Genomic DNA, 12,500 nt, shown 5'->3' with positions numbered 1-12,500 from the left:
ATTAAAAAGATAAGGCGACTGACAAGTTTTAGTTGTGTTTTGCTCTATGCACTGTTTGTCAAGGATTAAAAAGATAAGGCGACTGACAAGTTTTAGTTGTGTTTTGCTCTATGCACTGTGTGTCAAGGATTAAAAAGATAAGGCGACTGACAAGTTTTAGTTGTGTTTTGCTCTATGCACTGTGTGTCAAGGATTAAAAAGATAAGGCGACTGACAAGTTTTAGTTGCATCTAAGTTGGCAGTACTCCAGACACACTGTACAGGCGACACTTAGAGAAACCGCGAGAAAAATCCCAAGATGGAACCCAAAGGAGAGGGAGCGACCATTGACTACAGATCTCAGACGACAGCTTATACTGCGTGTCGCTTTCAATTCGCACCTGGCACTTTATTCAACTTGGACTGAAAGGCTACAATGACGGAGATTGCGCTTTTCTCTCCGTCTGTGCTGTCTGCCCTCACTCGCAAAAAAACCCCAACCCACCCAGCACTCTCTCCGACACTTCAAACCATTGACTCTGCTCAAATCACAAGACCTTGCCAACTTCTTAAAAAGCGGTTGTGAAAAGCTGTTAACTGAACATTAAAAATATTTGTGTTTGTTTAGGGGTGTACAAAAACCCGGGACTATTGCCTTTGTTTGCATCCAGAGGAACAGAGAACTAGCAGTGACCAACAGAGAACTAGCAGTGACCAACAGAGAACTAGCAGTGACCAACAGAGAACTAGCAGTGACCAAACAGAGAACTAGTAGTGACCAACAGAGAACAGTGAACAACAGAGAACTAGCAGTGACCAACAGAGAACTAGCAGTGACCAACAGAGAACTAGCAGTGACCAAACAGAGAACTAGTAGTGACCAACAGAGAACTAGCAGTGACCAACAGAGAACTAGCAGTGACTAACAGAGAACTAGCAGTGACCAACAGAGAACTAGCTGTGACCAACAGAGAACTAGCAGTGACCAACAGAGAACTAGCTGTGACCAACAGAGAACTAGCAGTGACCAACAGAGAACTAGCAGTGACCAACAGAGAACTAGCAGTGACCAACAGAGAACTAGCAGTGACCAACAGAGAACTAGCAGTGACCAACAGAGAACTAGCTGTGACCAACAGAGAACTAGCAGTGAACAACAGAGAACTAGCTGTGACCAACAGAGAACTAGCTGTGACCAACAGAGAACTAGCAGTGACCAACAGAGAACTAGCAGTGACCAACAGAGAACTAGCAGTGACCGACAGAGAACTAGCAGTGACCAAACAGAGAACTAGCAGTGACCAACAGAGAACTAGCAGTGACCAAACAGAGAACTAGCAGTGACCGACAGAGAACTAGCAGTGACCAACAGAGAACTAGCAGTGACCAAACAGAGAACTAGCAGTGACCAACAGAGAACTAGCAGTGACCAACAGAGAACTAGCAGTGACCAACAGAGAACAGTGACCGACAGAGAACTAGCAGTGACCGACAGAGAACTAGCAGTGACCAAACAGAGAACTAGCAGTGACCAACAGAGAACTAGCAGTGACCGACAGAGAACTAGCAGTGACCAACAGAGAACTAGCAGTGACCGACAGAGAACTAGCAGTGACCAACAGAGAACTAGCAGTGACCAAACAGAGAACTAGCAGTGACCAACAGAGAACTAGCAGTGACCAACAGAGAACAGTGACCAACAGAGAACTAGCAGTGACCAACAGAGAACTAGCAGTGACCAAACAGAGAACTAGCAGTGACCAACAGAGAACTAGCAGTGACCAACAGAGAACTAGCAGTGACCAACAGAGAACTAGCAGTGACCAACAGAGAACTAGCAGTGACCGACAGAGAACTAGCAGTGACCAAACAGATTGGGATTGGTGAGGGGAAGATAGGGGGTGGGGGTGGGGGTTCAAAAGGGTGGTTGGGTGATTGACAAAGAGAATGACTACAAATGGGATTGTATGATTTGCTTAATGTGAACTCATTATGACATAGGTTTTTATAGACTTCTATACATATGAAACGTTGTGCAGTTTAACCCAGCAAGTCTTTTAACGTTTGAAGGTTGTGTTCCATAATGCGCTGTTTCTAAGTTTGCATCGCTCCATGATCCAGACACATTATACAGGCGACATAGTGCATGGTTCTTTAAAGGATCTGTCGGGAAGGGACTTGTTTGATGGCAACAAGTGCATGGTATGTCAAGCATAAGGTGCACCAATTGCTTGTAAAAACAAAAAGCAGTAACAAGTTTGTCGAATTCTGTTTAACGTTGTAGCTCCATGACTATGACATCATCTCTCTCCATATAATCAAACCCAACAGACATCAGTAGCTCCATGGCGATGACATCATCTCTATATCATCAAACCCAACAGACATCAGTAGCTCCATGGCGATGACATCATCTCTATATCATCAAACCAAACAGACGTCAGTAGCTCCATGGCGATGACATCATCTCTATATCATCAAACCAAACAGACATCAGTAGCTCCATGGCGATGACATCATCTCTATATCATCAAACCAAACAGACATCAGTAGCTCCATGGCGATGACATCATCTCTATATCATCAAACCAAACAGACATCAGTAGCTCCATGGCGATGACATCATCTCTATAATTTTATCATCAAACCCAACAGACATCAGTAGCTCCATGGCGATGACATCATCTCTATAATTTTATCATCAAACCCAACAGACATCAGTAGCTCCATGGCGATGACATCATCTCTATAATTTTATCATCAAACCCAACAAACATCAGTAGCTCCATGGCGATGACATCATCTCTATATCATCAAACCAAACAGACGTCAGTAGCTCCATGGCGATGACATCATCTCTATATCATCAAACCAAACAGACATCAGTAGCTCCATGGCGATGACATCATCTCTATATAATCAAACCAAACAGACATCAGTAGCTCCATGGCGATGACATCATCTCTATATCATCAAACCAAACAGACATCAGTAGCTCCATGACTATGACATCATCTCTATATCATCAAACCAAACAGACATCAGTAGCTCCATGGCGATGACATCATCTCTATATCATCAAACCAATCAGACATCAGTAGCTCCATGGCGATGACATCATCTATATATCATCAAACCAAACAGACATCAGTAGCTCCATGGCGATGACATCATCTCTATATCATCAAACCAAACAGACGTCAGTAGCTCCATGGTGATGACATCATCTCTATATAATCAAACCAAACAGACATCAGTAGCTCTACGGCGATGACATCATCTCTATATCATCAAACCAAACAGACGTCAGTAGCTCCATGGCGATGACATCATCTCTATATCATCAAACCAAACAGACATCAGTAGCTCCATGGCGATGACATCATCTCTATATCATCAAACCAAACAGACATCAGTAGCTCCATGGCGATGACATCATCTCTATATCATCAAACCAAACAGACATCAGTAGCTCTACGGCGATGACATCATCTCTATATAATCAAACCCAACAGACGTCAGTAGCTCCATGGCGATGACATCATCTCTATATCATCAAACCAAACAGACATCAGTAGCTCCATGGCGATGACATCATCTCTATATCATCAAACCAAACAGACATCAGTAGCTCCATGGCGATGACATCATCTCTATATAATCAAACCAAACAGACATCAGTAGCTCTACGGCGATGACATCATCTCTATAATAATCAAACCCAACAGACACTGAAAGAGCTTTGAGGTGCACGCGACGAGCACGTGTCGACTCCAAACAGACGTCAGTAGCTGTATATAATCAAAGCCAACAGACACTGCCCGGGTTTAGGCCAATTCACTATACATATAATTTAGTGAAAAGACAAAACAAAGATAAGTTGTTGGAACGTTGGCATGTGAAACGGACGGATATATTATACGTTATGTGTATTGTTGACCAAAATATGACATGTTACACAGATCGAGACATAATCATTGTTCCTTGGATCCGCGCTGGCGACTGAGATGCAGGTGAACAATGACTGTCGAGATCTGTGTAAAATGTCATAGTTTGGTCAAAAATACAAATAACATGCACGTATCGATCGAATCTGCTTAGAATTCCTAAAAAAAAATTTACGATTGAACGCACACAAACATGCAATATGTTGTAGTCTCCCCTGCCGCCTAAATATCAATTTTTGTCGGACTCTGACGTTACATAGCTTTGAAGAAGGGAAATCCAATGTTCAAACGATACATAAACAAATAACAACAGACAATGAACAGAAAAGAGCATACATTCTCCAGAGCCTTTATTGTGTGGAGAATGTATGCTCTTTTCTGGAGAAGGAAGGAACAACAACAACAACAACAAAGTATTGTGACACGTTTTGTTCCCCAACTGAACAATTCCTTCCCGTCATTTCATTCAAACTTTTTCTGCCTGAATTTTCGTCGATTTTTACAAAAGTGGTATCCTTCGTTTTTGTCATATTAATTTTGTAACATGGTGTTGATGTTTCAGGTGAGACAGGACGAGAACAATGGCGAGCCAGCAGTCAGGTAGCGGGGCCATTCCGAAGACATCTCGTCAGGTAGGCCGCTGTCACCGTGTTGTGTTGTCCATAGTGTTTCCCATTGTTTTGTTTTGTCGATCGTGGTGTCTTTTGCATACTGATTTGTTGTGCATAGCATTGCATTGTACTGTTCAAATTATATCGTACTGTCCAAATTATATTGTACTGTCCAAATTATATTGTACTGTCCAAATGTTTTTGTTTTTGATTTTTGGCTCACGTAAGTGTAGCCTATGCGATGCTAACTTTTGTCTGTCTGTGCGTGCGTGCATGCGTGCGTATGTATGTATGTGTGTACAGTGTAGACATACATCACGTACATTCTTACAACAAAGGACACTGAACAGTGTAGACATACATCACGTACATTCTCACGACAACAGAGGACAATGAACAGTGTAGACATACAGCACGTACATTCTCACGACAACAGCAGGGCCGGACCCAGGGGGGGGGGGGGGGGGGGGGGGGTTTCCAGGGGTTCCGGAACCCCACCCCTGGAAAAAGCATGTACCTTGCTTTGAGTGGGTTTTTTTTGTTTTTTAAATAAATTTTGTGTGTGTCTCTAACAAATTTTATTCAATGTGAAATCCGATGAGAAAAAGGTACCCCCCCCCCCCCCCCCCCCCCCCCCCCCCCCCCCACCAACTCACACTGACAGGCCTTAACCCTCAAAACAAGGCCCAGAATGCACCAGATTGCACAGATTTTAACCGTTTTTCAAAAAATGTTTGGGGGAGCATGCCCCCGGACCCCCCTAGTTCGCGCGCCTGCTTTGCAGGCGCGCGCTTGTGGCTTCGCCACTTCGCTGATTTTCCCCCCCAAAAAAGGAAGAACCCCCCCCCCCCCCCCCCCCCCCCCCATTACAAGTCATTTGGTCCGGCCCTGAACATGGGACACTGAACAGTGTAGGCATACAGCACGTACATTCTCACGACAACAGGGGACACTGAACAGTGTAGGCATACAGCACGTACATTCTCACGACAACAGGGGACACTGAACAGTGTAGACATACAGCACGTACATTCTCACGACAACAGGGGACACTGAACAGTGTAGACATACAGCACGTACATTCTCACGACAACAGGGGACACTGAACAGTGTAGACATACATCACGTACATTCTCACGACAACAGAGGACACTGAACAGTGTAGACATACAGCACGTACATTCTCACGACAACAGGGGACACAGAACAGTGTAGACATACAGCACGTACATTCTCACGACAACAGGGGACACTGAACAGTGTAGACATATAGCTCGTACATTCTCACGACAACAGAGGACACTGAACAGTGTAGACATACAGCACGTACATTCTCAGGACAACAGAGGACACTGAACAGTGTAGGCATACAGCACGTACATTCTCACGACAACAGGGGACACTGAACAGTGTAGACATACAGCACGTACATTCTCACGACAACAGGGGACACTGAACAGTGTAGACATATAGCTCGTACATTCTCACGACAACAGGGGACACTGAACAGTGTAGACATATAGCTCGTACATTCTCACGACAACAGAGGACACTGAAAAAAAAGTTGCTCTCCCGAAAGATGACATTATGCAGAAATGCTGCAGAAACAAACAGTTTTTCCCCAGCATTTCTGTTTTTCTGCAGAATAACTGAATAAAGTCATGATCCGCTAAGGATAATTATGCAGAAATGCTTCAGAAAAAACGGGTTTTCTCCAGCATTCGTCTTTTCTGCAGAATAACTGAATAAAGGCATAATCCGCTAAGGATAGAGGACACTGACCAGTGTAGACATACAGCACGTACATACTCACGACAACAGAGGACACTGAACAGTGACCGGCACGGTTGGCCTAGTGGTAAGGCGTCCGCCCCGTGATCGGGAGGTCGTGGGTTCGAACCCCGGCCGGGTCGCGAAAATTTTTTTCACACATCAGTTACGGGCTTTGAATTCCGAAGGCTATTTCCGAGTAGCTACGAACGTAAACGGAAGTTCCGATGTGTTCGGATGCTTATCGATTTGAGTTGTCGTTCGTGTCTCGCTGACCCAGTACACGGTAGCGCTGGAATGAGTGCAATCCGAGCTACGAACTTTGCCGATTGCAATCTAGAAATGATCGTCACTGCTGCAGGGTCAATGTGTGAATTAATAGGATAGAGCGAAAAGAATTGCACTCAGCACTCGCTCAATCCATGCTGAGGCTCATAAACTCCCAGCCTGCAGAACATCATACAGACAGCAGTCTTTCTTTCCTCGCACCATTGGCAAATGGAACGCCCTCCCTACACAGGCAGTATCATCAGCCTCGGTGGAAACCTTCAAAACCCAGATCTAGACACCATGCACTGCAGCAGAAGACCTCGTGTACACCAGAGTTCCCATTTAATTGTCAGAAACACATTCACAGATACTTCAATATGTTGTCACGGGACTCCGAGTGCCTTTTTAGTTTCTACAAAATAATAGCACTGATGATCTAACGAGTAACGTGATCATGTTCAGTTAGATCTAAGTTGTAACAGTGTACAGTCAGAATCACCAGCATCAGCGTGTGCCAGTATGCATGCGGTTTGTGGCTCCCATACGCGTGCATGCTTTTTAATTAGAGGGTGTATTTTAGTTTTACGACAAGAAAAAAAGAAGTTCTTTCCTTCAAAACATCCAAAATATTCGTATTAGATGTTGTCGTTGAACATGTGTTGCACACAGCAAACATTTTGAAATCTCCGAAGCTGCTTGCAAAGATGACGCAGAGATCTGTACAATATCTCTGGATGACGCAAGGATAGTGTTCGACTCGGCTCTTTGACTTGGTAAACATCGGAACTTCCGATTACGTTCGTAGTTACTCGGAACCAGCCTTCGGGATTGAAAGCCCGCAACTGACGTGTGAAAAAAAATTTCGCGGCCGGGTCATACCTACCTAAGACTTTAAAATTGGCATTCTAGTGGCTGCTCCGCCTGGCGTCTGGCATTATGGGGTTAGTGCTAGGACTGGTTGGTCCGGTGTCAGAATAATGTGACTGGGTGAGACATGAAGCCTGTGCTGCGACTTCTGTCTTGTATGTGGCGCACGTTATATGTTAAAGCAGCACCGCCCTGATAGGGCCCTTCGTGGTCGGCTGGGCGTTAAGCAAACACACAAACAAACTGAACAGTGTAGACATACAACACGTACATTGTTACGACAACAGAGGACACTGAACAGTGTAGACATACAGCACGTAGTTCTCACGACAACAGGGGACACTGAACAGTGTAGACATACAGCACGTAGGCTACATTCTCACGACAACAGAGGACACTGAACAGTGTAGACATACATCACGTGCATTCTTACAACAGAGGACACTGAACAGTGTAGACATACATCACGTACATTCTCACGACAACAGGGGACACCGAACAGTGTAGACATACAGCACGTACATTCTCACGACAACAGGGGACACTGAACAGTGTAGACATACAGCACGTACATTTCCAAGACAACAGGGGACACTGAACAATGTAGACATACAGCACGTACATTCTCACGACAACAGGGGACACTGAACAGTGTAGACATACATCACGTACATTCTCACGACAACAGGGGACACTGAACAGTGTAGACATACATCACGTACATTCTCACGACAACAGGGGACACTCGCATTGTACGTTGCAGGCGTGCTGCCAGTGCAGCAGGGAATCACGGTGCATCAGGCAAGGGGAGTGTGACTGCCGTGCGAACTGTGCCCGCTGTACCAACTGTGCTGCTCAGGGCTGTACGAATCGCGCCGTTGATCTGGTACGTCTTGGGTAGCCTAAAAACTCATTAAAATAAAAAAAATAACACTCACATACTTCAAATAATCTTTTGTCACTAATTCCTTTCTAAATTTACTTAGACACAACATTCCTGAGAATTCTAAAACACTGATTCCTGACTTCCTGACAATTAAAGGGAAAGTAATCCTGACATTCCATTTGTCAAGAACAAGCACAGTTCCTTCCCTTACACTAATAGACAAATCAGTAAGCCCCCCCAAAAGTACTTTGTAAAAATGGTAAAGAATGAATACGAATGAATACTTTCACAGGTTTACATGTTTCAAGGAGATTAAGACGTTTAACAAGATTTGACAAAAGAAGTGTAACAAGACATGCGGTTTTTAGAACCGTCTACAATGTTATCGTGATTGCCACAGCCAACCAACCCATCTCTGTCTGTCTATCTCTGTCTGTCTATCTCTGTCTGTCTATTTCTGTCTGTCTATCTCTGTCTGTCTATCTCTGTCTGTCTATCTCTGTCTGTCTATCTCTGTCTGTCTATCTTTGTCTGTCTTTCTCTGTCTGTCTATCTCTGTCTGTCTGTCTATCTCTGTCTCTCCTGCCACCTCCCCCCCCCCCCTCCCGTCCCCCTCAGCTCCTACGAGGCCGATCTAATCTGTCAATTTGTTTGGGGTCGTATTCATGCATTGTCCGTGTCAGTGTCGATCAATGCAAATAGACTGAACATTCCTCATTGATGACGATCGCAACAGCCAAGTTGATGGTTGAGTGTTTGGAACCCCGCCACCTGCTTGATAAAGAGAAGAGATGTTCCGATCCTCCGGGTCACTTTATTTGCATACCTGCTTGCCCCCCCCCCCCCCACCTCCCCCCATGCTGTGGTACAAAACCATGTAAAAATGGTAAAGATCCTGAAATCCATGTCAGTGAATTATAGAAACATGAAAATACCAAGCATGCATCCCACGACACAGAGTAGAGTATAAGTATATGGCCGACGGAACATACGGCCAAGCACATACAATCCTCTTCGTGCAAAACCATGAGTGTATGTGGGCGTTTTGGCCCACAAACGCACAGGAAAATAAAATAATGTTTGTACCATGTGAGGAAACACGTTCACATACTATTGCATGACAATAAGGTGAGTCACACTATCTAAAACAACGCTATGACAGAAGTGACGGTCATATCACGCACACAACTCATAATTATGAACAGCGCTATGACATAAGTGACGGTCATATCATGCACACAACTCATAATTATGAACAGCGCTATGACAGAAGTGACGGTTATATTATGCACATCACACAGGGACCGGCTGTGGAATGTGCTCCGCCGTGCAGTACCTCTGGGTCACCGGGGAACCAGGCTGTCTCTCCTGCCCCGCCCTTAATGACAAGATCACAGGAATCAGAGGACCAAGTGTTAAGGTTGTCAGACCATGAGGTAAATTCATCTCAGAAAAAAAAACCACACACCGAAACCTCATATTTTAAGACTTGAAGTTACGTTTCAACTGAATAAGGTGCATTATCATTAGTTTTACTCTTTTTGTGTTGTTGTTGTTGTTGTTGTTGTTGTTGTTGTTGTTGTTGTTGTTGTTGTTGTTGTTGTTGTTGTTGTTGTTTTCCTTGTTTTCCTTGTTTTTGTTTTTCATTTTGAATTTACACCATAGAACAATTATCTGCTGTGTTCTAGGCAAATATTGTGTGAACCACCAACGAGACATAAGTCCCTATTTGGTGTCTGTATTTTCACCGTCTTCATAGTTGACGTAGGTTGTGAATGGTACTAGAAGGGAGTAGACAGTACATCATCATGTCTTTGATTCCAGAGGGAGTTTCTCAACGCCTGGTTCCCTCACCTTGAGAGCGAATCATACATAATCCCCCCGGCTCACATGGACACTGTGCAAGAGAGAATGGCATATATCGGAGAAGGTGAGCGAATCCAGGTACTGAAAACACAGCAACAAATAGACATAGATGAGAGTAGAGAGGTCAGGGACACTGTCCGCATAGACACAGTGCTGAAAAATGTCCACCACTGCATGAATCAGATAAAGAACAAAGCCGCAAGGGAAAAAGAAATTATGGTACTTCTGACCCAAGCTAAATTTGGTGTATATGGTGCCGATACCCAAAGCATCTATACTGGTGCAGCCGCCAGGAACACGAACAGCGTCAAAGCAGAGCCGTTGAACCTGAAGGAGGACTTTGTTGACCTGCTCGTCATACATCGCGAGCGTGGGATAATGATGGCGGCAATCATACCTCAGACAGAAGACGACCCCCTTGCAGTTCAAGAAGAACTAAAGAAGGCCGCTGCCTACCTGAAGCAAGCCAGAGATGTTGTGAGGCGCTCTGTTCTGGGTGACCTGGTCACACAGCCAGCCCTCCACCAGGCCATTGTCCTGCCCGACACAACGAGACGCTGTCTGGAGGAGGTGCTGCTGAACATGAGCGATGTAAGTTAACTCTTGACCTACACTCGCTCACACACGCAAAAACAGACGAACGCAGGAGAGAAGTAGAGAGAGAGAGAGAGAGAGAGAGAGAGAGAGAGAGAGAGAGAGAGAGAGAGAGAGAGAGAGAGAGAGAGACAGAGAGAGAGAGACAGAGAGAGAGAGAGACAGAGAGAGAGAGAGACAGAGACAGAGAGAGAGAGAGAGAGAGAGAGAGACAGAGAGAGAGAGAGAGAGAAAGAGAGAAAGAGAGAGAGAGACACAGAGAGAGAGAGAGACAGACAGAGAGAGAGAGAGAGAGAGAGAGAGAGAGAGAGCTTTGTTCACCAACGTAAAGTAAGGGCCAGTTCATAGCGCTAGGCTTTTTGTCCACACACTGTATGCAGTGTCCGTCCGTATGTCCGAACAAAAAACTTAACGTTAAGATTATCTCGGATGATTTTGAAGCTAGACCTTTAAACATTTGCAGACTTTTGGTATTTAATAATCTTCCGATTTGACCCCGATTTGATTGACCTTCGTCAAATGTTGGGGTCACAGCGGGGTCATGCTCATCAACTTTTTAAGTTTAGTTTCTTTCAGATATTTGGGTAACAAAGCCTCCATATTTCACACAATTGTAGGTGTTATTAATCAGCAGACATGACCAAAATGTAGCTTGTTTCGAAAATGTTCACAGTAATAGCATGGACATGTTTGCTGGACAAGATGATCACCACTGAACATATCTGGAATATTACAAGTCACACTTTTGATCAAGTTTTGTTCGATTATTCTGATGCCAACGTTCTCTTGAAAATTTAATTTATGAAGCTGAAATAGGAATTTTCAAATATTTTTTTTATTGGGGTTAAGTCTTAAAATGTGGGTTAACTTACAGAGGTTATGAACAAATAATCTTTAAAAATAAAAAAAGGGTCCTATTGGGGGAGGTCAGGCATAAAAGGGGGTGGTTGTATAAGAAGGGAGGGACTCTTGTGGGAGTGGTGGTGGCGGGAGTCTTCCATGGGGGAGGGAGGGGGGGATCCTAAAATGGGGGGGGGGGGGGGGTTACATTGTTGTGGGACAAGACGAAGGCGAGTCGAATAAGCATTTGCTTTTTACTTCTTTACTGGAGCTCTAAGAACAATGACCTTGAATTAGAATAGTAGACATCATTTTTTTGTCGCGAAAACGACGTCACTTGTACTTTACGTAGCCTTATGCGCGTCACCACAAACGGGAAACTCTTTTCCGAAAGGATGGTTTGCTTTTGTCCAGAAAGTTGTCTTTTAGGCTGGTAAACACTAAATCAGGAATGAAGAGATTTCAAACTCAGGTAGGCCTAATGTTACACTGTCTTTGTGTGCATCGTGTATTAAACCATCCCGTGTGCCATTTTCCGCATTCTCTACAGTCCGTGTGTGTTGACCTCAGTTACAGGAGTTGCAGGAAGGCCTCAGCGTCGAGTCAAGTCGGAATGTCAGCCAGGTGTGTCTATGTGAGGACGATATGGCTGACCAGACACGGCTCGACGCGTGGTGGAGGGCAAGCTTTGAACGGAATGAGGGCGGGGACCCTGCCATGGATGCAGCTACCTACACACAGTTGGTTGCCAGGTACTGTTGCATAGCTGTATCATATTGGTGAAGCGCACGCACGCACGTTTGTTATTACTTAGCCTAACGTAATCTATCTTTCTTTCTTTCTTTCTCCCGATCCCCCTCCCCCCACCCC

General features: G+C 44.6%; 2 protein-coding genes across 2 annotated transcripts in view; one reads left to right on the top strand and one right to left on the bottom strand.

Annotated features, from left to right (window-relative positions):
• LOC138950516 (uncharacterized) overlaps positions 1 to 12,474 on the top strand; it is a 27,732-nt gene extending 15,258 nt beyond the window's left edge. The window contains exons 2-6 of the mRNA XM_070322250.1: positions 4,489 to 4,558; positions 8,208 to 8,330; positions 9,632 to 9,766; positions 10,155 to 10,787; positions 12,201 to 12,474. Of these exons, the coding sequence (XP_070178351.1) occupies positions 4,508 to 4,558; positions 8,208 to 8,330; positions 9,632 to 9,766; positions 10,155 to 10,787; positions 12,201 to 12,413 (1,155 nt within the window). The 5' untranslated portion in view covers positions 4,489 to 4,507 and the 3' untranslated portion in view covers positions 12,414 to 12,474. The remainder of the gene's footprint in view (positions 1 to 4,488; positions 4,559 to 8,207; positions 8,331 to 9,631; positions 9,767 to 10,154; positions 10,788 to 12,200) is intronic.
• Positions 1 to 12,500, bottom strand: part of LOC138950518 (uncharacterized) — a 272,384-nt gene that overhangs the window by 97,413 nt on the left and 162,471 nt on the right. The gene's annotated exons all lie outside the window — the stretch shown is intronic.

Source organism: Littorina saxatilis, linkage group LG16, assembly GCF_037325665.1.
Source record: "Littorina saxatilis isolate snail1 linkage group LG16, US_GU_Lsax_2.0, whole genome shotgun sequence".
Classification (NCBI taxonomy): Eukaryota; Metazoa; Mollusca; class Gastropoda; order Littorinimorpha; family Littorinidae; genus Littorina; species Littorina saxatilis.
Note: the sequence above shows the minus strand (reverse complement) of the source record. Positions and strands in the feature narration are given on the sequence as shown.